Source organism: Ochotona curzoniae, unplaced genomic scaffold (genome assembly GCF_017591425.1).
Source record: "Ochotona curzoniae isolate NIBS_2020 unplaced genomic scaffold, NIBS_Ocur_1.0 contig_908, whole genome shotgun sequence".
NCBI lineage: Eukaryota > Metazoa > Chordata > Mammalia > Lagomorpha > Ochotonidae > Ochotona > Ochotona curzoniae.
The window spans coordinates 9,844,530-9,871,571 of NW_024466607.1; the positions used below are offsets into that span (position 1 = coordinate 9,844,530).

Below are 27,042 nucleotides of genomic sequence, written 5' to 3' on the forward strand. Positions count from 1 at the left end.
ATGATCAATTCTGTGCTGGGAATCCAACCATTCCTGCTACTAGCCATTGTTTTCCTACCAACCTGGCTCCTTTATTTAGAAGACATCCCGGGCCCCCACCACTGGGTGCAAGCTCCCACTGCATGGAGAAGTCAAACGAAGCTCAAAAGAAGAGGATTTGATTTAGGGTCACATTGAGGGCCAGGCAAAAAATCAGGAGTATCAAGCCCAGGAGCAGGACACTGCCTGCTCTCGGAGTCACCACCTGGTCAGAGAACAGTCGTGGTTTCTGCCAGCTGCACCTGTATCTCACCATGCCCCAGGAGAGCCCGCCAGGGGTGTGAGTTGGCTCCTCCAACTGGGCTGCAAACACGATTGTGAGCTTGAGCTCAGAACCATCTCTGCCTCCAGGATCCTGGAGAGAAGAGTCACCTCTCAGGCAGACCAGAAGGCCGAGCCGTCTGCAGGAACGGTAGCTAATCAGCCAGCCAGGCAGGAGAGATGGCAAGTGCAGGCAGAGATAAGAGGTGATCACTTCTAACGCTGCAGAGCACAGCAACATCCAGCACAACAGCATTTCTTAAAAATAGAACAGGAGGTGTCGGTGAGATGGCTCAATTGGCTAATCCTTCACCTGCAAGCACCAGCATCCCTTATGGGAGCCAGTTCGTGTCACGGCTGTCCACTTTCCATCTAGCTACCTGCTTGTGGCCTGAGAAATCAATCAAAGCTGGTACTAAGCCTTGGAGCCTTGTACACATATGGGAGACCCAGAGGGGACTCCTGGCTCTTGGCTTTGGAAATTGACTCAGTTCCAGTCGTTGTAGCTATTTGGGAAGTAAACCAGCAGCAGGCAGAAGATCTTTCCTGTCTTTCCTTGTCTCAGTAAATATGCCAGTCCAGTAAAAATAAAATAAATCTTTTAAAAAAAAAGTCTAAAAGAAAAAAAAAAAAAAAACAGAATTGGAGCTGGCCTCAGGGCCCTGAGGCTTAGTAAGACTGCTCCTTGCAATTCTGGCATCCCCTACGCGTACTGGTTTATGTCTGGCTGCTCCACTTCCAATACAGCTCCCTGGTAATGGCCCAGGAAAGGCAGTAAAACATGGTTCAGGTACATGGATTCCTGCACCCACACAGGAGACCCAAAGAAGCTCCTGTCGCCTGGCTTCAGCTGGGGTCAGCTCTGGCCAGTGTGGCAGGGAATCAGTGGATGGAAGATATCTTTCTCCCTCTCTCTCATTCTCCATAACTCATATTATAAATAAATAAATAAATAAATAAATTACACATAATCTGATTAATAAATTTGATTATAAATTTCCCATAACTCACATTATAAATAAATGACTTAACCATTCATAATTAATTTATAATTTAATCATTAATAATGGATAATAAATAGTTTAATTATAAATAAATAAGTCTTTAAGACAATCAAATACAGAAGTGTCCCAGGTTACCTGCCTGTGTCTCCCTGGCTGGGCCCGGGGGTGCCCAAGTATCTGCTCAAGTGTTTCCCTGCATTGTGACGTGAAGGAGCTCGCAGAAGGCCTCTGCACTGAGTATAGCAACTGCCCTCCCCTTGAACATGCACGTCAGCCACAAAGGACAAGGCTGAGAAAGAAAGGCAGGAGTCGCTCTCCCGACCTGACAGTTCCAGAGGTGGGACGTTGCTGCGCCCTGTCCCCACGCCCATCACTGTCAGTGGGAGCAGCAACCTCAGTTCTTCCAGATCTCAGTGTCGCCTCCACAATGACGTGCACCAATCCCTAGGACTCAATCACTCAGTCGAGCTCTCCAACACATGTGGGAGAGACACAGGCTACCTGCCAGGGCTCCTCAAAAAGTTCACGGAAAATGCATATTACAAAAAAAAAACCTTATACACGGATCTTTAAAAATACATATGTGTATCCTGCCTGATTAGGGATGGATTTATGTACCAAGAAATCCCCCAAAAGTTGGAAATATCCTACGGTAAAAATGCACTTTGTCCTGCCAAACCACACAGGTAAGCCTAACTTACCTTAAACGTCCTCAGACCCCAATAGCAGCCCACAGTTGGGCCACGTCACCCACCACAAAGCCGTGAGCTCGGGAGCCTCCTGGGTACGCACTGAGCACCGTCTTGCCAGTCAGGCCCACAGTGGCGGCAGAGATGTGCCCTGGTGCCCCAGAAACACGAAAAGCCTGAGTCAAGGCACCCCAAGGCCAGCTGCACCCAGGAAGTCAAGTGGGACGGACATGTCCTGCTCTCCTGCTGCTCTGACTCAGCGAGGGGCAGAACGTGAGGAAAGGAGCAGAAGAGAACACTCATGACATGACGGGCCCAGAGTCAAGGCCTCCTTATTTTTACATTTGTATTTATATTTGGAAGACAGAGAAACAGGACTAGAGACAGAGAGCTTCCATCCAGTAACTTACTCCTCCATAAGTTGTTATTGAAACAGCCAGAGCTAGGCCAGGCCCAAGTCAAGAGCCAGGAACCCCACCCAGGTCTCTCCCGCATGGTGAAAGGGACCCACACACTCGAACCATCACCTGCCAGAATGCTGAAGCCAGAACAGCACCAGAACTGAAGCCGGAGCCTTCTGATATGGGACGCATGCTGGTGTCCTGAATGGCGCCTTCACTGCCACACCAAACGCCACCCCCAGAGACTTATTCCCATCAAATCACTCTATCCTTCAAGCAGCCCCACATGAGAAAGCCAGGCAGAGACTCAAAAAGGTTAATTGACTTGCCCGAAGCCAACTTCCCAGAGGGAGTGGGACAGTGGAAACCAGAGGTGTGGGTGGTTAAGGGGGCAGGAGGGAGGGGCTGGTGTCAATGAGTGGATCTACAATCACAGTAACATGGAAGGAGTGAGTTTTGTTCTTTTTTTTCTTTTTAGGTTTTTTTTTTTTTTTATTGGAAAGGCAGATTTACAGAGAAGAGAGATGGAGAAACATCTCCTATCCACTGGTCCACTCCCCAAGCGGCCTCAATGGCCGGAGCTGAGCTGATCCAAAGTCAGGAGCCAGCAACCAGGAGCTTCTTCCGTGTCTCCCACATCCTTGATTGCTTTCCCAGGCCACAAGCAGGGAGCTGGATGGGAACCTGAGCAGCCGGGATATAAACCAGCACCCATATGAGATACTGGCACATGCAAGGCAAGGACTTTAGCCACCAGGCTACCATGCCAGGCCCAGGGAAGAGTATTTTTAAAAAGAGATTCTGAGTAGGCAAATACATCAACAGGAAGCAGAAGAGCAACTGTGGGCATGGGGGTAGAGAAGCAGGCTGTGGATGCAGAGGAAAAAGACGGCATGGCCACTAATGGCTAAGGCATTCTCCCTGCATGTGACAAAAATGTTCTGGGTTTTAGCGGGTGCCATTGGCGCACACCTTCATAAAGTGAAACGCACACAGCGTGGATTCTAATGCGATGCAGTTGGGCTTATTTAAGCAAATGAAGAAGTGCTCGTCCTTCACCAGTGTGGTACTTTGCACTCAAACCTGTCCCCCTCCTGCCGGAAGGAAGTCTCTGCATGGGCCGCCACACTGCCAGACCACACACATCCTCTTTGGAGCCTCGAGCAAAGGTCAGATCCCACGCCACGGCTTACCACTGGCCAGAGCCTGACCCCTCCCCTTTCTGCACCACCATCACAGTTCAGGACAAACAACCCCCTCCTCCCTGACGCCCCCCACCTCGGGTCTCTGCTCCATGATTCTGTTCACTGAATCCACACTCACTTGGTGGCTGGTGACTTTCCAGAACCTGCTGTAAGTGCCAGGGACAGAACAAAGCACAAGGTTCCCATTCATTCCCACCCTTGTGAAGCTGGCATGTCAGTGTGGACATAGCAAGAGTAACTTCAACAGCTGAGAGCCAGACGCTCTTTGAGCAAGCACAGAGCAAGGAAAGCAAGGGTTGCAACTCTGAGCAGCACTGGCAGAGGATGGTGGGTGAGGGGTGTTATGCCCCAGGACATGAGGGAAGCAGGTGGGAGCTGTTTTCCAGGGATGGGTGGCGGATGCTCTTTCCCTACAGAGACCAACGCATGGCTGCTGCTCTCCCTGGCATGATGGTGCGCTGCCCTGACTTAACCACACTTCGCTCTCCTAGGATACAACCCACTAGCCTCGCAAATTATTTTCCGTATTTGATGTGCCAGTACTTCATTACAGAAATCTGTCCTTGGGGTCTACAGATTTCTTTTCCTTGAAATGTGTGCATCTGCTTTGCACTCAGCCCTAACAGAGACCTTCCTAAAGGTGGGTTTGGAAGTGGTGGTTCCTTCCCCAGATCCAGGCCTGGAGTTCTCTAACTGAGAAGGGGTTTTTTTTTAGGACAAGCTGGATTGTTCCAAACACACCAAGAGGGACAGAAGGCGCTGAGGACTACGTCTTTAGCACTATTCTCAGAGCCATTCCAGCATGCTACCCACTGACAGCCCAGGTGTGCCCACCTGACAGCCAGGACGCCGAGCTCAAGGCTGTCACACAGCCTCACTGCCTCCCTTCCTCTCAGCATGTTTCCCTTGTAAGCCAGGGCTCCTGAGGCCTCAATGGCCCAATGGCCCACTAGTGACATAGGAGTGTGCTTCCCACAGGGAATTTGCATTAAGTCTGGGCTGCCCAGTCTTCTGCTACTTCTTTCAAGGACCACCCCAACTGCCCTAGGAGCACTTGCCCCAGGATTAGTGCCACACCTTAAAACTCCAATGCTGAAAAGGTGGGGAGAGGGCCCACAGGTACCCACTCTGGGCCTGTCCCTTCCCACCATGCACAGACCCGGCCTGAATGTGTCAAGGTTACCTCCTCCCCACTGTCAGCCCGTGGGCTCTAGAGGGCCTAGCATCTACTCTGAACACTGGCCCAGGATAGGGGCCTGGCCACAGAAAGCAATTCCAATTCAAGGATGTACCCAACATGACCCAGCCACAATGAGTGCTGTGGCTGAGGCCCTGCTAAACTTGAACCTGGTAGGCAGTAGGGCAGCAACAATCCTGCTACCTAGCCAAGGCCAAGATGCAAAGAGGGAGGAACTTGGAGGCGATGCAGCTCAGGTGGCTTCAGGGGCTCCTCTGTTGAGTGGGAAGTCATTACCCACAAAGGGGACTTCGTTTGCATTTTGTTTTCTGGATTAAGTGGGAAATAAGATGCAAAGGAGCAGCCGGAAATTGGTTCTGTGATTTGGGTTCCTCCGCTCTCCACTACCGCACACACAGACACACAGACACACACAGAGACTCTCTCTCTCTCTCTCATGAAACACGGGTGACACAGAAGCCTCTGCCTGTGCCATGGCCCTGATTTCCTTCAGCCCTTCCCCACTGTGGGCTCCTCTCTGTCTGCTACCTGCTCAGGGCCAGTCACCTCCAGGTACCACTTGTTTCCTTATCTTACCCTTGTAAATAAATTCTTTACTCAAACACTGCTTCCAAGGGAGAGCTTACACAGCAACGCAAACAGAAAACTCCTAGGGGTAGCTACTGCTGCACGCCTGTCCGTCCTTGGAAGGACAAGCAGATCCTAAACAGGCAGATGCTAAAATGAACATCTGTAAGTAGGGCTATGGTGCCAGGGCTCAGGGTGGGAGGAAACGGGGAGGCTATGTCAAAAGGAGGCAGAGTTTTGGTTTCACGAGACAAACAGTCCTGTGTGGAGGACATGGAGGGCAGTAAGGGCCGCGCCACGCTGCAGATGTACCTGTCACTGCTGAACCCTACACCTAGCAACAGCAAGGAGGGTAAATTTTATGCTAAAAGTTATTGTCTGCAAACTTAAAAAGAAAAACATGTAGACAGCATACATTGACACTAGAAAAAAAAATCTATAGGTTGAGATAACTTAAAAAGACTGAGAGCAAATCTCGGAAAGGGATAGAAAACCCAGGGGGAGCCTTTGAAGAAGAGCTGCTCCCCACACTCCGCAGCCTGGCAGCAGGAAGAGGGTCAAGGACAGGAAAAGCTGGGCCACTGCAAGGTCAACCCAGAAAAGAAGAAAAGCAGAAGTGGGCGCTGTGCAAAGAACTGGGAAGTGGGGTATGAGTGGGGATAAGGCAGTGTCCCCTCCACATACCTACAGGGCCCAGCCCCTCACACCGCACAGATACAGCCTGTATTACAAAAAGCACTCCAAGGGGCTGCAGAAACCCAGGCAGAGCAGGGTACCCACAAAAGAATATCAAATAAACACCCCAGGTCCCGGGCAGCAGCTCCCTCCCAGGGCAGCAGTGGAACAAGGTCCCATGCTGCCTTGCAGGAGGCATGGCTACAGCAGCCAGGGGTGGGTGCATGAATGAACAGGGCCTGTCCTGCTCTGCCTGACATCTGACCCCACCACCCTCTTCCTGCCTCCTAACCATAAGCCACAGACTCCCATGTGGCCTCTGACAGCCTCTGACCTCACTGCACCCTTGTCCTCAACACATCCCCCTATCTGTGCTCTTCCAACAACTCCAACTCAGCACAGGGCCTCTGCATTCCAACCAGACCTTGCTCAGGTCCCGGGGTTTAACTTCAAAGAGGCCTGCCCTGCAAACTCTACCCATAAGCACAGGCCACGTCCTGCCATGCACATCTCAAAATCTACTTCCTTCACAGACTGACTTCAGCGTCAAAGGAATCCACTTCTTTCATCTTCACTGTTTAACTCTTGATATCATCTTTAAGTTCCACAGAAGCAGAGTATCACCTACCTGGTCACCATCACATCCTCAGGACTTCAAACAGTGTGCTACGAGTCATACACATTGGTCACCTGATTATTAAATGACTGTCCAGCCCTCCTTTGTGAAACCCACTCTGTTGTTCATCAGGGCACCCAGGCAGGGCAGGTCTTCACTGCTCTGGGCCGTAACCCGTTCGGGATACCCAGAACACACCAGACAAAACCCACAATCTGAGACCTCTGGCGGTAGAAGAGAGACAGTTATTTGATCTCAGGTGTTTGAGGATGAACAGTGCACACCATGGGGGTGACAGGGGACAACCCCTGACACGGACAGCCCAGAAGTACAGGTAGAGCTCAAAGAAGTGGCAAGTGTGTAATATCCAATTGAATTAATCTTGCTTTTCAGTCAGTAAGTTTGCACTTGATAAGCTGTTTTCATTTGAAGGCTGGTTTCCCTCAGGTCCAAATGCTTCCCTGGCTTCTGTGCTGGAGGCTCCATGTCCCCTCAGCATAGCAGTAGCCTGGCTGGGTGGGAATCTGACCCACCTGCGGACACAGAGGGCTCCTTGAGCCTCACCACACACAGGGGGCTCAAAGGAACTGACTCACAGCTGCTTTGTAGTGCTGGGACTGGTAGGGGGATGCAGGGTGTCTGTATCCAAGCAGGTGTTGGCCTGACTGCCAGAGCCACAGGTCAGTGGAGACAAATGGACTGGGGGACAGTCTGCTTTCCTCAGGGTCACTGGAGCTGCCTAGAACACAGTATACTCCCAGGACAAGGTCCCGGTGCAATGGCCCATGACCTCCCTGGCCCAGCAAAGGGCATCTGCCTGGGAGTCCCCATCCCCACCCCACCCCACATTGCCTTGACTGAGATGGCCCCTGGGCATCCAAGAGCAGGTGCACCCACTTTCACAGTGCAGCAAGGATGTGCTGCAGTTCACAGTTTATTACAACAGGCGCACTTCACCCATAGGCCAGGAGCTTGCACAATACCCAGTGCCTCCAGGGTCAGCCAATGGCTGGCCAGCAGTCGGAGGGGAAAACCTTGAAAGCTGGGTTAGGAGACAGGATCCTATCCCAGGCTCTGCTTCTTTGCAACCAGCCTCCTGCAGAAGCCACAACAGCCTGGGACTCCAACTGCAGGACAAACAGGAAATGAAAGATGCCACCTCCCTCCAGCAGGATGGTGAAGACACCAAAGGTTTTGAAGTGGCACAGAGAAGTACGTGGGCTTTGACCTCTGACAGCATCTGTGGTTGGCAGAGGGCAGTGACCAAGAGGCCCAAATACCAGGTCTGAAGCAATGGGAGGACGCAACTTACAAAGGGAAAAAATAAGGCAAAGGACCCCCAAATGGGGACTGCTACAAAGGATCCTGGGAGGATCTTTCTTTTCCTATTCTCCAAGCTTTCTGTTAAAACAGTATGTTGTAGAGAAAGAGGGACATATCAAAGGAACCAATGAAATACACTTTAGGAAGCATTTTCAATATCACAAAATCACCTGAAGGACCAGGAACTTGTAACACAACCTGCTCTGCCAGCTGGACAGATTCAATCAGTCTGCCGGCCCCGGTATCGCAGGCCAGGGCACAGAAGGGTTGAGTCAGGCCTTATCCCTACCCCACACCACTGCGAGGCACTCACTTCCCCTTTGCAGGTCAGACTACATGACCTTCAGGGACTCCCTGGCCCTAAAGCTGTCCAATGAGTCCATGTCATAAAAATCAAGAAATGGGGGACTGGCACCATGACACAGGAAGTTATGCCTCTGCCTACAGACCCAGCATCTGGTGGACACAAGTTTGAATCCCAGTTGCTGCACATCCAATTTCCTGCTAATGTTCCTGGAAAGGTAGTTAGAGGAGGGCCCAAGTGTTTGGGCTCCTGCACCCATGTAGAAGACCCAGAAGAAGCTCTGGCTTCAGACGAGCCCAGCTGCGACTATACTGACCTACTGACCACTGCGGAGGGAACCAATAACCAATAGATAGAAAATACCCCTATGTGTGTCTCTCTCTCTCTCTCTCTCGCTAGCTCTACCTTTCAAATAAACAATAAAATAAGCATTAACAGCAAGATCAAGAAACAGAAAAAATGTCCTTGAAGCTCAAGCATGTGGTGATCGCAATGCACTTGCAGCTTGGCAACCAACTCAGAGGACAGGCGAAAATGCCACCTCGGAGGCTGGACGTTGAGCTCCTTAGATGAAAAAGCTGTTTCCTCCCAGCTTTAGGCAGTGGATCTGTGGCTTGGGAACAGATGCTGACTCTAAGGCCTCCGGAGGAGAGCCCTTGAAACTAAAGCAATAGATGACTAGGCCAGAAACAGCATGTCTAAAAATAAAGAAGGCATTTCAGTGCTTGACTGACAGAATGTTTTCCTCCTGGAGCGAAGGGAAAATCAGGACTAGCCGATACCTCCCAGAAGACGTTGAACAGTCACACGTTTGCAGTAAAGGTTCCGGATCAGACATTAAACAAGTTATAAGGTACTTAGCACTTCCCTGGTGCATCAGAGATTAGGGTTGTTTTTTTTTTCCCTTCCTCCTACCAAGCAAATTCAAATCCACCAGCATCCATCATCAACTCCTCTTAAGAAAAAAAAAATGCACTTAGAGGGGAAAAAAAGGGTTGTTAGTTTAGAAAAACAGAACAGCTACAGGATCTCAGAGAAAACAGCACGCAATTCCATCCAAAGGGATTCACTGGGGAGGCAGCTGTCTTTAACAAGCAGCTTCCTCTTTTGTTTCATATATCAAGGCAACAGACAGCTTCAACAAGAGAAATCAGCAATGTGCAGCCCCCAGGGTATTAACTAGCAGCTGATCCTCCCGCCTCACACAAGGCCAGGGCGGGGGGATGCAGATTGCCCAAGATCAACCTGCGAAGTGAAAGCCCCAAATGCAAGGGGCTCACTTGGCCTGGCTCTATTTAAAAGGTTGACTTTGACACACAAGGAATACAAGTCAGAGAAAGCAGGTCTGGGCCGGGGGAACCTTTTTATGTGCATGCAGAATGATACTCCAGAAGACTGGGACTCTGAAATACATTTATATTTCTTAGGACAGAAGATACAGGCGGTAGCAAACAGATACGCTGAGGGTGGGGCTCAAACTGTGAAGTCTGGGTGCGGCCTAGGTCACACCCACCACAGCCTCCACCCTGCTCCCAGCTCCATTCTACAGCAAAGGGCTGCACCGCAGCTCTCCGCCCCCTCCAGGGGCCCAGCAGGGTCCTCAGGTAGTTGAAAGAGGGGGAAGAGAGGGTTCAAACTTTATTGGTCGCTGACGTTCCACAGGCTAAATTTACTGGGCTCCCAGCTCCCCCATGAGGCCTGGATGGAGCAGGGAGCTGACTAGCGACTGCCCTGTGCATCAAGACAGGCCTCTCCCCTCTCTATTGTGCAATGGATCACAGGAATTTCCAACCAAAACACCGTTCAGAAAAAGTGCTTGTTCCTTTCAAGACAGCTGAACAGGTAGGATTCGTCCCCTTTCACACTCCACAAGCCCCTGCTGACAACAGACCCTTGCCGAGAGAAAGAGTCCCAGGTCTCGGGACACTGCCGAAACAAGAGTGTCCGGTCTAAGGGATCGTCAAGGCCATCACAACCTACTGCCTGCGTTCTGTACAGAAGGGGAAGTAAGACCCCAGCGCGTTCCTCTTGCGCCAAGGCCGTAAGACTCCCTGCTCAAGATAGCTACAAACACGCGGGCCACGGCCGCCAGGCCTCCTCCCGCTGCAGGCCAGGCCCGGCCGCGCCATGCGCAGTGCTGGCGACCGGCGCGCACACTGCCAGGTCACGCGTGACCAGCGGGTCCTCCTCTAGCAGCGCCAGCCGCCGCCGCCGCCGCTGCCACCATCAGGCCCGCCCAGGCGCGCGCTTTCCGCCGCGTACCTGCCGGCCCCGCTGCCTCCCCTCACAGCGCCAACCCAGGCCTGAAGGCCGGGCGCCCAAAGGCCACGCGGGATCTGCCCCTTGGCCGCCGTCGGCCTCCTCGCGCCGGCGCACCTGCAGCGAGCGCCTGCCGGGCCTCCCCGGTGTGAGGGCCGAGCCGGCCCGCGAGCGCCTCCCTCCCCCGCCTGCCGCCAGAGCCTCTCACCAGCGGTAGCAACCTTCAGAGGCCTCCAGGGTGAAGTTCACGCGCGTGGCCCGCGTGAAGGGTAACAGCACTTTGGGTATGTTGAGCTTGGCCGCTGCCGCGATGGGGCCCAGCGCCAGCAGCAACGTGAGCGCGAGCAGTCGCGGCGGAGGCCCCCGTCCCGGCGCCGCCATCCTCCGGCGCTTCACCTCCGGCGACCCGGCCGCCCGCGCGCTCCCCCGTGCGCCCTCAGTCCCCGCCCGCGCCGGGCCGGCAGGTGCCGAGCGCTAGAGCCAGGGGGCGGGGCGTGGGCCCCCGCGAGGGCCACTTCCTGGGCCCTGGGCTGCCGAGCGCGGGAACTGAGGGGGCCGAGCCTGCTGCGACCCCACCCCCGGACTCAAGGCCGCGCGCCCCAGGACGTTCTCCCGGGGACACGGGGTGGGGGTAGGGCGCCGCCTGTCGGGGTGGGGGGGGGTGCCCTCGGCCACGCGAGATGCCTTGCTCAGATTTCCGGCCCCACGCCTATGCTGCGTGGTGGTAGGCACATGGCCGGGACTGGACGCCACCATGAATGGGAGTTTTCCCATCCATGCAGCCCTCACTCATTGGCCCTGATCGGAGCCTCTCGCGGTAGGAGGCATCTCCCACAGTGGAAGGGCCACCAACTCCCAGACTGCGTGCTGAAGGATGCCTGGCCCAGGACTGGAGGGCTGCTTGCTGCCTCCTCCGTGTCCACACTGCCAGGAAAGAAACCCCAGTTGTGCCCACGGAGCAGCTGGAGGACGCACTGAGGGGCAGGACCCTGCTGTAGGCCTTGTTATTTTTGTTTTCTGTCAGGTGAAGAACTAGCAGAAGAACCCTCAAAGTATACAGCCGGCCTAGCAGCACCGGGGGCTCCCGGAACTACCAACCCTGGTTCTAGGATGCACCCTCTGTCTTCCAGAAGATGTGCCATAAGCATGTCACACAAGGGCCCCCTTGTGGGGCGCCACCACCACAGCCTGCCCTGTGTCTCCCTTGCCTCCCTACAAACTCCTGTGCACGCAGATCTGCACGCGGGCCTTCGTTTATTGTGCCTTGTGACCGCTGATTTGTGGTTGTGGCCATCCTCTGCTGCAACAAGGAATGAGGTCAGCAGGCACCATGTGCCTGGAAGTGCCCCTGAAATGTGTGGTGTGGTAGAGGGTCCGCAAAGGTGCCATCTGCCCAAGCCAAGATGGAATAAAGAGCAAAGGAGTACGCAGGGCATGTGTGTAGCCAAAAGGCCCATTGAATGAACAAAAGTTCTTTAAAAAAAAAAAAAAAGAAAGAAAGAAAAAAACGTTATGTCTGTGAAAAAGAAAGAGGGAGAGACAGAGACCCTCAATCTTCTGGTTCACTCTCCAGATGGCTACAGATGCTCCTGGGATGGATCTGAGTGCCCCCATTGCTTCGGCGACTGTGGGCACCCACCCTGGGGTTGCCTTCAAAGCTTGGAGGCCCCAGAGGGTGGAGCGATGTCTTCTCCAGGTGGAAGCAGGCACCCTAGGAAGGGAAATTTGAACAGGTTCTTTCTGAAGCAGCACAAAAGAGAGTTGTAAGAAGAAGTGGGGCTCTGGAGGGCTTGTCTGTGAGCAGCCTACCTATGGGTCCTTGTTTACAATGGTTTCCCAATTCATTTTGGAGCAGCAAATACAGTCAGCAGGCATACATTTAAAAGGCTCAAAGGGGGCCCCAATGCAATAGCCTGATGGCTAAATCCTCACCTTTCAATTGCAGGGATCCCATAGGGGCGCTGATTCCTATCCTGGCTGCTCCACTTCCCATCCAGCTCCCTGCTTGTGAAGCAGTCGAGGACGGCCCAAAGCCTTGGGACCTGAAACCCACGTGGGAGACCCAGAAGAAGCTCCTGGCTCCTGGCTCCTGTTCGGCTTAGCTCCAGCTGTTGCAGCCACTTAAGGAGTGAATAGGTGAATGGAGGATCTTTCTCTATCTCTCCTTCTTTCTGTAAATCTGCTTTTCCAAGAAAAACAAAGAAACCTTTAAAAAAAAAAAAGGCTCAAAAGTATTCCTGGTCAGAGTGCTCCTGCTGCATCACTCACAGGCACCAGCATTTTCTGCCAAGTGTGTACTTGAATTCATTAGAGAGAAGATTTTTTTTTTAGATTCATTGATTTTTATTAGGAGGGCAGATTTACAGAGAGAAGGAGAAGCAGCGAGAAAGATCCTCCATCCACTGATTCACTCCCAAGTGGCTACATAACAGCCAGAGCTGAGCTGATCCAAAGCCAGGGCTTCTTCCAGGTCTCCCACACAGGTGCAGGGTCCCAAGGCTTTGGGCCGTCCTCGACTGCTTTCCCAGGCCACAGGCAGGGAGCTGGATGGGAAGCAGGGCTGCTGAGACATGAACCAGCGCCCCTATGGGATCCCAGTACGTGCAAGGTGAGGATTTTAGCCACTGGGCTACTGCACCAAGCCCAAACACAATATATATTTTTAAATGGTAATGCAGGGGAAGGCACTTAGCCCAACTGTTAAGACGACCACAGCCTAGACAGTGGGCTACAGTCCCAGCTCTAGCTCCTAATTCCAGCTTCTTACTAATGCAAGCCCTGGGTGGCGGGGGTAGTTCAAGTCCTCACGGGCTCCTGCCACCAACATGGGAGACCTTCACTCCGTTCCCTGCTCCTGACTCTGACCCCAGTGCAGCCCCAACAGCAAATGAGGCAGCTTGCTCTCTCTGCCTCTCAAATAAATAGAAATATTTGAAGAAAAAAATTAAAGGGCCCGGTGCAATAGCGTAGTGGTTAAAGTCCTCTCCTTGAATGCTGCAGGATCCCATATAGGCACTGGTTCTAATCCTGGCGGCCCCACTTCCCACCCAGCTCCCTGCTTGTGGCCTGGGAAAAGCAATTGATGACGGCCCAAAACCTTGGGATCCTGCACCCACGTGTGGCAGACCTGGAAGAGGCTCCTGGCTCCTGGCTTCGGACCATAGGACTCAAGATCTTCCTCTCTGTCTCCCCTTCTCTCTAAATCTGCCTTTCCAATGAAAATAAATTAAAATGAATTAAAAGATAAGATTATTTTGGTACAAAAACTTGAAAGCTTTTTCATATTTTCCATGAACTTTTTAAAAACCCTCTGTGTGTGTCCTTTCTCTCTGCCCCACCCCACCATCAGACAGGTAAATGAAATAAGTTAAGAGAGCCAAGTGGCAGATCAGGGGACTGAGGTTTCTGCCTGGAACAGCATCGTGTGACCTTGTGGCCTCATCTTTCTGCATCGCCTGGTTAATAAGGAGAAACCATAATATGGATTTTCAAACGAAATATCTTGATTGTAAATGATGGCAACTAATTAAAAAACAAACATGCAGTCTTTGACATTCATCCAAGAAAAATAAAAAACTAACATTCTCGCAAGCCCATGTACGCGAAGTATTCACCACAGCTTCATTCATGGTAAGCCCAAGCTGGCAGCAGCCCACAGGGCCCTCCGTGGATAGCTGATGAAGCCGCATCGTGGGATGGCACTCAGCCAGGAAGGAGCTGGCTGCTGCTTTGTAGCACACCTCTGATGAACTCCCAGAGCATTCTGCTGAGTGTAGAAAACAGAAACGGTAGACCCCTCCTACACAAACCCCATGTAATTGCATTTCTGCCACTTTCTTGAAATGCCAATATTACAGACATGGAAAACGATGAATAACTGGCAGGGGTGAAAGACAGTGGGAATGAGGGGCGTGGCCACCAAGCCCAGCATGGGGAGGTCCTGGCGGAGTCTTTGTGGTGGTAAAAACTTACTGCATCTTGGCTGTTACCAGTAGCAAGTCTGGCAATGCTATTTATTGGTTTCTGAATTTCTAAGATCTGACTTCTGGGAGCAAGGATCTGTGGGGCCTGATGCATATTCGTGACTGCATGGACACCTGTCGTTATCTCGGCAGAGTCTTAGAACACACATGACAAGCGAGCATATCGACAGACCTCACAAACTCAAGGCTGGACGCAGCCTGCTGACCAGCTGTGCCTGTCTGCTTGATTCAACAGCACCAGGATGTTTCGCAGAGAAAATCAACCCACGGAAAATGACACCGTGATGGGCAGTCTTCACCCTTGAATCATTCCCTCTTCAGCATGTCTCCTGCCCCACAGTTTAGCCGCTTACCAGCTCAGCAAGGGTGGTGTGGATCCCAGCCAGAGATGATCTTCTTTGCATGGTGTTTCCACTCTGTCATGAAGCCCCCTGCTCTGGGTGTCAGCCACACCTCAAATGGCCTGAACACAGAGACCCTAGGTTGATGTGACCCAATATTCTGTCTTACCAGTAAAAACAAGACAAGACAATGCTTTCTGGGGCTTGTACCAGTGCCTCCCAAACTTCTGCCACTTCCTAGCATCCTGAGGGGAGGAAAAAACAAACCTCTGAAGTATGCCAGTACCACCCATACTGTTATCTCCGATTATCTTTAAATCAAAGTGCTTATACGCATTTATTTAAGGAGCAAATCTTGTTGCTTCTGTAAATAGAAGCAGGCATGAAATAAATACAAGAAAACAAAGGGATGCCATGAGGTACCAGGAGATAGTGTTTCCTGCGGAAGGCTCCAGCCCAGGGCTCTCAGCGCTGTAAGAAGCCAGCAGAGCGTAGGCACACAACCACACCACGCCTGGCCCTTCGCCAGCGTGGAGAGATCAAGAGTGACTCTTAGAGGCAATTAACTTTCCCTGTGGCCTGTTGTCATTTAACAGTTCATCCACCATTGTTTTTAACAGTTTAGTAATTAGGAAAAAAAGTCATTTCACAGTGGAGAGCCTCAAATAGTCACTGCAGGACACGAGTATGAGGGTCTTTAAAAATTCATGGAATATGCATGTTATGAAAAAAAAACTATACATCCATTTTAAGATGCTTTTGCACCAAAACAAATAGCATTTTCATTCTCCATGAAAGAAAAAATAGATAAGGACCTTTTACATTTACAATATGCAGCAAATCTAGCATCAAGCTTTATTTTTTTTTTAAAGATTTATTTATTTTTATTGGAAAGGCAGATATACAGAGAGAAGGAGAGACAGAGAGGAAGATCTCCCGTTCGGTGATTCATTCCCCAAGTAATCGCAATGGCCGGTGCTGTGCCTATCTGAAGCCAGGAGCCAGAAATCTCTTCCAGGTCTCCCACAGGGGTGCAGGGTCCCAAGGCTTTGAGCCATTCTCGACTGCTTTCCCAGGCCACAAGCAGGGAGCTGGATGGGAAGTGGAGCTGCCAGAATTAGAACAGGCACCCATATGGGATCCTGGCATGTTCAAGGTGAGGATTTAGCCACTAGGCCATTGCACTGGACCCTAGTGTCATACTTTAAAGATCAATGGCAACTCCTTCACCATAGAGTATCCAGTTAGAGTTCAAATTTCCAACTGTCTCATAAATGCTGTTTTTTTTAAGTTTGTGTTTTAAAAATTTAGATCCAAGTAAGGTTTGCACATAGTAGTTGGTGAAAATGTATTTTTAGTATTTTTAATTGGAAAGTTAGATATACAGAGAGAGGAGGAGAGACAGAGAGGAATATCTTCCGTCCGTTGATTCACTCCCCAAGTGGCCACAACAAATGGAGCTGAGCCGATCTGAAGCACCACATGGATGCAAAGCCCCAAGGCTTGGAGCCATCCTCAATTGCTTTCCCCGGCCACAAACAGGGAGCTGGACGGGAAGTGGAGCAGCAGGGATTAGAACCGGTGCCCATATGGGATCCCAGCGTGTTCAAGGCGAGGACTTGAGCTGCTAAGCTACTGCGCCACGCCCCGGAAATGTCTTTTAAGTTTCTTCAAACCCATAAATTCTCTTCTAGCTCTCTCCCATCTTGCAATTCATGTGCTTCGCCTTTACCTTTGTGATTTCTTTTTTTTCAAAAAATCTCGCCTTATTTATTTGAAAAGCAGACTTATAGTGACAGAAATGGAAGTGTGCTGGTTCACTTCCCAATGGCTCAATAGGCCAAAGCGAGAAGGGAGCTTCTTCTGAGTCTCTCATGGGTGGCAAAGGGGCCCAAACATTTGAGTATCTTCTACTGTTTTCCCAGTCTACGTCTAGATTTATGGTGGGGGTTCATGGAAACAGGACAAGCAGCCCACTCCCACCCAGACTGTCAATGTCCCCTCTTAGGTAGAGACCTCAGCTCTGTGGGGAAGCAGGAAGAAGACAATTGGGAGCTTTGGAATGGCTTCCACCTCAGCAAAATGCTTCCTAAAACCTCATGGTGCATAAGATAATGGCACCATTTAATTACAGAAATTGCTGCTTTTTGTGAGTGCCCAGACATGCCGTCTGCTCATGTGGTGTGTTTACTATGTGTATAGTTTCTCTTACTCAAGATGAAGTGTGCCTGCTTGCCACATCATCCTCGGCCAGGACCACAGGCCATTCCCTGCAGCCAGTGAGCCTCCTGGGAGCCACTGGACACACTCACCTGCTCTCTCCTTTCTTTCCCACAGGTATCACCAAACCTTCAGAATAAGTGGCTGCAACCAATCACTTATTGTCTCACCCTCAAGTCCCCAGCAGTCCAAACACACTTGTGTTATCCCAGCAGCCACACCTGGACACACTGAATCCTTCTTCTTCCTTGCTTTCCAGAAATACCCCAGCTTACAGTCCCTTTCCATGACTACTATTGTCTTGTGTCACCTGGATTAGTTTAAGGGGTGCCCAGAGGTGGTCAAACATTGTTCCAGGGTGTGTCTGGGCATCAGTGGAGGAGATTAGCATCAGAACGTGTGGACTTAGTCCTGAAGGCGGAATGAACAAGAGGTGGGGGAAGAGCAGACGTGCTCCTTGCTGTACCTCAACTCCAACTCCTCCTCACCAGAGCGCCTCGTTCCAGAGCCTTCACACTCCAAGACATATGTGAGGCTCCCACTTCAACCACTGTTTCCAGGCCCTTGTCCTTGCCTGGGCATTGTGCCATGAGCTGCCTTGGTTCTCGGCCTTCTGACTCTAATTGAGTCTACACTGCCAGCTTCCCTGGTGCCCTCCACTGACAATGGCAGGCTCCACAGTCATGGAGTAAATTCCAATATTAGATAAAACAGAATCCGAGAGCTTCAATGTGTTCATGGAAAAAACAATCAAAAGATAATATGGATGTGGGTGTTGGGTGCAATACCCACATAGAGAACCGGAGTGCTTGTGACTGAGCGTCACTTCCACTTAGATCCAGCTTCCTGCTAACGTGCCTCAAGGGCCACAGATGTTTACGTGCTTGGGACCTCTGCCACTTATGTGGGGGACACAGGGTTCTTGGCTCCTGGCTTTGGCCTGGTCCAGCCCCACTTGTTGCAGGTATCTGGGGAGTGAACAAATATATGGAAGCTCTCTTTCTCTCTCTCTCTTCCCACTTCTTTACTCCTGTTATTCTGCCTTTCAACTCAAATACTTAAATAAATAGATAAAATCAAGTAAAACAGAAACTTACAGAAAGGCCCAAGGGCATCTGCTTCTGTATTAGTTGAGGGAGCTTTGCACAAGGTCTCTCCCGGCACTTGACAGGAGTGGAGTGCTTTTACAGCCCTTTAATCTCCCTTAGTCCAAACTGCCTGGCAGGCCTAAGCATGCCGCATTTGGGGGTATGATTCTCTGGGTCCCAACAGTGGACAGCCAAGGACTGAAAAGATGGGTAACCGCCACATGAACAGACAGTTTGTAGAAGAGGGAACCCAGATGGCCCAAACACACAGGAAAATCTGCTCTCCTTGTTAACCAGGGAAATGCAAATGAAAACAGCAACAAGCTGTCTTCTGTCACTGATCACATTGGCAAAAACTCCTCAAGTCTGACAATATCAAGTCTGGGCAGAGACTGGGGAAAAAAGAACTCTCTCCTACTGCTGGGGAAGTGTAAATTGGCTCAGCCACTTTATATGTCTGCAAGTGTTATTGAGAATCTTTGAAACCAGATGTATTTCGGAATGTATTTTTAGTTGGAAAGGTAAAAGGTACAGATATGTTAAAAAAAAAAATTCCACTCCCAGTGGATTTAGAATCATCAACATATTGATTTTTTCTTGGTGAAACATGAATATTCACATCAACTAGGACACATGCAGACTTTACATAAACTGACTTCACTCTAGGTCAGATTTCACCACCGAAGAACTTCATTGTAAACTTATAGGTAAAGTGGATTTAGAGGGTTTTTTTTTTTTTTAAATTTCAGAATTGAAGAGTGGGGTCTTGGATCTATGTGCAGGGAAGTTGAACCAGAGATCCTCAATAACCCAGGAATTCATTGCCTACGTACAGTCCTTAACATGGTAGGGTTTCATGTTTAATTTTTCATTTAATTTTTTTAAGGCTATTGTTTTACAACTCAACAATTACAAGAAAAATAATAAAATTGGGGAAAAGATCTGCACAGACATTTTTCTAAGCATGCTACATAACTCGCTAATGAGTACGGGAACTTTATCCAACCTCCTTAATCACCAAGGGAATACAAATTAAAATCACAAGATACCACCTCAGTAACATCGATAATAGACAACCACAAGGTTGGCAAGGAAATGGAGAGATTGGAACCCTCAGAAACTGCTGGTGAGCAAGCAAATGACAAGACCATTTTGGAAAGTTGATCAATACCTCCTCAAAAATTAAATTCACCATAGGATCCATCTGTTCTATTCTTAGGTCTACACTGAAGGGAAAAGTGCCCATACAAAAGCTTGAACGTGACTGTTTATAATAGCCCAAGACAGAATAACACAGTCATCCATCAGTGGACAGACACAGGGATAAACAATTGTGCCACAGCTCTGCTGTGGAATGTCAAAGGAAGTTCTGATGTTTGCTATAGCATGGGTCAACCCTGCAAACATTATATTCACTGAAAGAAAGCAGCCAAAAAGAGGCAAATCCTGGAGGATTCCATGTATCTGAGATTTACAGGAGTGGTAAATCCACTGGACAGAAGGAAGAACAGGAGCTGCTGCGGCTGGGGCCTGGGATAGGGAGCGGGAAGGGAGGGCAGCCAAGATGACGAGGGTTCACGAAGTAATGAGAATGCTCTGAAATTGGACTACCAATGGCTATACAACTCTGCAGATGCACTAAGAGCCTGCTGACCTGGTCTCTGGAAATGATATTTTCTGATGTGTGAAATACCCCTTGGCAGAGCCCCAGCGGAGCCAAGGCCTATCTCAGCCCTGGCCCTGGTGGGCATTTGGGGAATGAATCAGCAATGGAAGACTCTCCATGCCCCATATCTCCTCCTTCCCTCCCGCTCTATTTCATCACTCTGCCTTTCAGATAAATCAGTAAATAATCCCTTTCTAGAAAAATTTCAGGGAACCAGCATGATGGCTCAACTGACCAACCTTCTACTTACAAGTGCTAGGATCCCATAAGGGTGCCAGTTCATGTCCCAGCTGCTCCACTTCCAATCTAACTCTCTACTAATGTGCCTGGGAAAAAGGCAGAGGATGGCCCACGGCCTTGGAGCCCTATACCCACGTGGGAAACGCAGAAGCAGCTCCTGACTTCTGGCTTTAGAACAGCTCAGATTCAGCTACTGTGGCCATTTAGAGAGTGAACCAGCCGATGGCAGATCTTTTCTGTCCTTCTCTCTATAGATCTGCCTTCCAAATAAAAACAAATCGGTATAGTCATTTAAAAAAAAAAAAAGAATTAAACCCAACTCTGACAACACACAAGCTAAGGAAATTTTTCGTCAGCAGATTTTTCAAAAGAACTGGGATTCCTTTCCTGTTTTCATTTTCACTTTCCATGAGTACAGGAACCTGACCCATCTGTCTTCTCTCTTCTCCATTAATTAGTCTCCATTTTACTCAATGAGGGTGAGTCAGGGACACAGCAGCCCAGAATCTTGGTAGTTAAGGGGCCAGCATTGTAGCAGATTGAATAAAGCCTCTGCCTGCATGTCAGCACCCCATCTAAGGGCCGGCTCAAATCCTGGCTACTTCCCTCTGCTCTACTTGCAATCCATCTCCCTGCTAATGTTCCTGGGCAGGCAACAGAAGATGGGCCAACTGCCTGAAACCTGCCACCAATCTGGAAGACCCAGATGAAGTTCCTGGGTTCAGCTGACTGAGCCCCAGCCACTGCAATCATTTTTTTTTTTTTTTGAGTGAACCAGTGGATGAAAGATTGGTCTCTTTCTGTATTTGTTTGTGAGTGTGTGTATTACTTTGCCTTCCAAATAAGAATCTATTAAAAAAAAAAAAAAGAAACATGCATTTCCCAGGATGGGATTTGTGGTTCTCTGGCACCATTCTGATTTCCAAGTGGAGAATGAGATGTTGGCCCAGTACAGAACTGACTTCAGTAACCACGGGCTTGGAAACTGAAGAGCTGACAGGCTCAAGAGTGTCACCTTTAAACATCAGCTTCTTTCCTCCCAGACAGAGGTGAGTCACACCCTCTGTGTGTGCATTCAGCTTTTGACTTCTCAGATGTTGCCAGCCTGTGATCTTTGTTGCTCATTAAAAACCAAAGCACCAAACACAGCTACTGAGAAAGGCTTTGAAGAGACAGCACATACTCACTTTTGTAATTATTCCCGTAGTCTGGGCCAGCACATGGAGACCTGCGCCCTGGCTCCCATCAGAGCACGAGCCAGAACCTGAGCCCACTGTATTTTCCTGTCTGGGGGCTGGGACTGAGTTGAGCTTAAAGCTCCCTCTCCAGACTCCGGAAGACAAACAAGGGTTTTGCTTGTTAATTATTTCTTTTTCAGACAGGAAAATGGATCATGTTCTTATTAAAGATATCTGCATGGTATTTTAGACAAATAACCAGAAAAGAATGGCATTTAAAAAGATGCAAAAGATGCATGATATATTGGGGTAAACGTAACAGCTTCTGCTCCGTTAAATGTCTGATTTGAACATAAGATGAATTGTAGGTTTTTTAAATGTTCTTGCTTATTTACCTGAAAAAAACAGCTAGCGATAGATAGACACCAATCTTCTATCCACTGGTCCACTCCCCAAAGGTCTACAATAGCCAGGCCAGAGCCACGCCAAAAATGGAAATTAGAAATTCAACCAGTGAGGGGCCCAACTAAAGTCCTCACCTTGCATATGCCAGGATCCCATATGGACACTGGTTCATATCCTGTGGCCCCACTTCCTATCCAGCTCCCTGCTTGCAGTCTGGAAAAGCAATTTAGGAAAGCTTAAAACCTTAGGACCCTGCACCCACGTAGGAGACCTGGAAGAAGCTCCTAGCTCTTGGCTTCAGATTGGCTCAGCTCCGGCCATTGTGGCCACTTGACTGGAGTGAGCAGACAGAAGATCTTTCTCTCTGTTTCTCTTCCTTGCTGTAAATCTGACTTTCCAATAAAAATAAATAAATCTTTTTCAAAAAGTCAATTCATGTTTCCCACATAGGTGACAGCAACCTAAGCTCTTAAACCATCGCCTGTGGCCTTCCAAGGTAGGAATGTTAGCTGGAAGTTGGAATTGGGAACAGACAGGACTTGAATGGGGCACTCCAATGTAGAATGCAGGGTCCAAAGTAGGATCTTAACATCCTTCACAAGCCTGACAGAGACACACAACCAAAAACAGCTGCTACAACCTGGCACAGCCCGATCCGCAGTCCAGCTGTCTGCACCCTCACCCTACTCCTTACGATATGAAGTGTGAGACCCTGGCCAAACAACCTCAAATTCCTTCTCATCTTCCAAGTTCATGGGCATCTTTAGTTCTAAATGTTATTGTCCCCCAGGGAAACAGAACCAACATGAGATACACGAGGGTGCTGGTGTCTGACTGGCTTCTTCCTCTCAGCATCATGTCCTCAGGATTCATCTGTGGTACAGAGTGGGTCAGAATTTCCTTCCTCTGCAAGGCGGAGCAACACTCCATTGTATGTGTATATCACACATGGCTACCCACGGCTACTTGGATTGCTGTCACCTTTCGGCCACAGTGAATGACACTGCTACGAACGTGGGTGTACAAACATCTCTTGGAGACACCTGCTCTCAATTCTTTGGGGCCCACACTCAGATATATAACTGCTACATCACGTGGTGATTCTGTATTTACTTTTTGAGGACCCATTAACCTTGTGTGTGTGTGTGTGTGGTGGCACCATTTCATACTCCCAACAACAGAGCAAAAGGATTACAGTTTCTCTACATCCTTGTCATCACTTGGTATTTTCTGGTTTGATTTTAATGTTTTATTTATGAAGGGGAGAGACAGAGAGGGCTGCTGTCCATCACTGGTTCACTCCTTCAGTGTTTGCAAGGCCTAGAGCTGGGCCAGGTAGAAGCCAGCAGCCAGGAGTAGGACAGAACTTTCCCGTATGGGTAGCAGGAATCCAATTACTAGAGTCATCCTGCTGCCTCCTGGGCCTGCATTAGCAGGAAGCTATCACTGGTCATGAGCTGGAACTGGGCACTAAAATCACATATTCTGAAAAAAAATATTACATAATCTAATGTGGGATGTGGGTGAAAGACAGTATTTTGCCAATATCTAATTCCATAAGAATTTTGATAATTGTTTTACAACCCAGCATATGGTCTATATGTGTGTACTCCGTGACTATTTGAAAATATTATTCTGTAACTATTTGGTATCATATTCTATGAATATGAATGAACACAAGTTTGTTGAGAATGTTGCTTAAATATTGTTATTACTGATATTTCATTTGCTTTTTTTATCTACTAAAGGAAAGTGCTAAAGTCTGAAATAAATGACTTTATGCTGATAAATTTGTAACTTAGATGAAATGAACAAATTCCTTGAAAAACAGTTTGCCCAAAAGGACACAAAATTAATTTTAAAATTTGAATAGTCCTTTATCTGTAAAAAAAAAAAGTAATATATTTATTTATCTTAATTGGAAAGACATTTACAGAAAGAAGGAGAGACAGAAAGATCTTTCATCCACCGGGTCACTGCTAAAGTGGCCACACCTGAGCCAATCCAAAGCCAGGCGCCAGGAGCTTCCCCCAGGCCTCCCGCATGGGTGCAGGATCCCAAAGCATTGGGCCATCCTCTACTGCTTTCCCAGGACACAAGCAGGGAGCCGGAAGGGAAGTGGTGCAGCCGTGACACAAACCAGCACCCATACAGGATCCCAGTGCATGCAAGGCAAAGACTTAAGCCACTAGGCTATGATGCCAGAACCAAAAATGTTAAATTTTTTTTAAAGATTTATTTTTATTATTTATTTATTGGAGAGGCGGATATACAGAGAGGAGAGACAGAGAGGAAGATCTTCCGTCCAATGATTCACTCCCCAAGTGAGCGCAACGGCCGATGCCATGCCTATCCGAAGCCAGGAGCCTCCTCCGGGTCCCCAACGTGGGTGCAGGGTCCCAAAGATTTGGGCCGTCCTTGACTGCTTTCCTGGGCCACAGGCAGGGAGCTGGAAGGGAAGCAGGGCTGCCGGGGTAGAACCAGTGCCCATATGGGATCCCGGGCGTGCAAGGCGAGGACCTTAACCACTTGCGCCACCGCACCGGGCCCAAAAATGTTAAATTTTTAATAATATATTTTCCCAGAAAGAAAATTCCAAATCTAGACAGCTTCTCTGGTGAATTCTATCAATCTTATAGAAAAATAATATGAATTTAAACAATCTCTTTCAGAATACAGATAAAGTGGAAATTATTCATATTTCTATTTATTTTATACATTTATATTTATAATGCTCATTTCCAACAGAGGAACTGTTCCCAGAATATATATAATAAATATATAATATATAATAAATGTATATAAAAATATATATTTAACTCAAAAAAAAGGAAAAAATCAAAATCTGATTCTAAAACTGGGTAGAAACCATGACACTTCACAAAAGAAGACACACAAGTGGCCATGATGTATGTGGAACATTACCCATCATCATTAGTCATCAGAGAAACACACAGCAACAATCTCCCCCACCTCTAGCACAGCTCAAATGACAGAGCGACAATACCAAGTGCAGCCCCGGATCTGCAACAGCTGTTGAGCATCTGAAACAAAGCAACTGCTTTGCACAGCTGTTGGCAGCTTCCTAGGAAGTTAAACAAAAGCTATAATCCAATGAACTTCTAGGTGCTCGAGGAAAATGGTAAATTCACACACACACACACACACACACACACACGCACAAATGTTCAACGGATCATCCCATTCATAACAGCTCTAAACTGGAAGTAATCCAAATGTCCCACAAAAGGAGAACATGTGAACTGTGGTATACTCTTCATGTGGAATATTAGTCAGCAATAAAGAAGAACAAGCTACTGATAAACCTGAAGGCAGGAATGCAAGAAGCCAGGAGGCAAAAGGAAGCAGGCTTCATGCGGTTGGATCCTCTTGAAGAGCTTCCAGAACAGGTACGCTGGAAGTCAGAGCAGCGGTGCCCTCTAGTGGGGAGGGAGGGTAGCACGAGACAACTGACTCAGGAAGCCGCCCAGATAGTCTGTACACACGGTCAAGGGGTGCGCATGCGCAAAGGCTATGGGAGAAGTGGAATTAAAAGGTGTCAGCTTTGGTGAAATAATTTTGAAATCCATGCAGTTTTAACATTTTTATTTATGTATGTATTTATTAGAGAGGCAGCCAGAGAGAGAAAGAACAAGTGAGGCAGCAAGCTCCCAAATGCTGGCTCACTCCCCAAATGCCAGCTCACTCCCCAAATGTCAGCTCACTCCCCAAATGCCCACAGCAGCTGGGGCTGGGTCAGGTCAAAGCCAGCAGACAGGAACTGAGTGCAGTAACTGGCAAGCACACAGTTCCTCAAATCCTCACTGACGCCTCCCAGAGTCTGTGTCGGTGGGAAGAAGCAGTGAGAGACTGGAGCCAGGGATCAAACTCAGGCCCTGCAGTGTGGAATGAGGCATCCTAGCAGCTAGACTAAAGGGCTGCTTCCTTAACTCATGATTAGCATGATTCTCAACAGCTTCTAAAAATTTATAAAGATATTTCTACTTTGTCAAAAGGCAGAGTTACAGAGAGAAACTGAGAGAAAGTGTCTGTCCCTTGGAGGCAGGTGCTTCTTCCAAGTCTCCCATGTGAGTGGCATGGCCCAAATGCTTGGGCCATCCTCCACTGCTTCTCCCAGGCCATTGGAAGGGAGCTGGATCAACAGCCAGCCAGGACATGAACTGGTACCCATGTGGGATGCTGTTCTCACAGTGGGAGGCTTTTCTGGCTATGCCATAACACTGATCCTCTTTGAAAATGGTTTGGGTTGGGCCCGGTGCGGTGGCGCAAGTGGTTAAGGTCCTTGCCTTGCACACCCAGGATCCCATATGGGCGCCGGTTCTATCCCGGCAGCCCCACTTCCCATCCAGCTCCCTGCCTGTGGCCTGGGAAAGCAGTCGAGGACGGCCCAAATCTTTGGGACCCTGCACCTGCGTGGGAGACCCGGAAGAGGCTCCTGGCTTCGGATAGGCATGGCATCGGCCGTTGCGCTCACTTGGGGAGTGAATCATTGGACGGAAGATCTTCCTCTCTGTCTCTCCTCTCTGTATATCCACCTTTCCAATAAAAAATAATAATAAATAAATCTTTAAAAAAAAAAGAAAATAGTTTGGGTTGTAAGCAAGGATTTTGAAAAATTTTGCACCAAAATAAACTTATCTTTTAATTCTATTTTCTATAAACATTTAAAAGTACCTTCAAACTTAATATTTGTACATTATCTCTTATATGAAATATAATTTTCTGTATTTCAACTTTCACTAATCTTTACATGTGGATACCCAAAGCGCTCTAAGTTACTGTGTCCTGTGTCTGGCCGTCCTGGAATCTTCCCAAAACTCGCCGAAGCAGATAATGTTGTATTTCCATTTCACAGAAGTGAAAATCCAAATTGAAATAGTTTGCAGGGTGGCAAGGCAAAGCCAGTGGTTTGTGGCCGTCATCTTGACCTACCCATGCAGCGGTGCACTTCCACTACACGTTACACTGCAAGAGGCACGACTTTTCAGGAGACACAAATCAAAGCCAGAAGGAGACACCAGCTCACGCCAACAGGACGGATGCTAGCAAAAACAGGGAACACCTTAAGTCTGTCCATGAGGATACAGAGAAGGTGGGGTGCTGCTGCCGGGAACGCAAGTGTTGCCACTTCTGCTCCCCTCCCTGACTCAACCCAGAGAATGACCATGCATTCCTGGAATTCCACCTCTGGGTAGCTGCACACCCAGGGCCACAGCACCATCATTCACAACAGCCAAAATGTGGGTGCAACCTAAATATCCATCAGCAGATACACGAATAAAGCAAATGCACCTACATGTGTGCCATGGAGTACTTCTCAACTCAGTCTGAAAAAGAGAAGGAAATGTGGATGTGGGAT

General features: G+C 48.9%; 1 protein-coding gene across 1 annotated transcript in view; it reads right to left on the reverse strand.

Annotated features, from left to right (window-relative positions):
- The window catches only part of NUP210 (nucleoporin 210), a 62,295-nt gene extending 51,345 nt beyond the window's left edge, over nt 1-10,950 (reverse strand). The window contains exon 1 of the mRNA XM_040994265.1: nt 10,750-10,950. Within this exon, the coding sequence (XP_040850199.1) occupies nt 10,750-10,922 (173 nt within the window). The 5' untranslated portion in view covers nt 10,923-10,950. The remainder of the gene's footprint in view (nt 1-10,749) is intronic.
- Nucleotides 10,951-27,042: the final 16,092 nt, after the last annotated feature.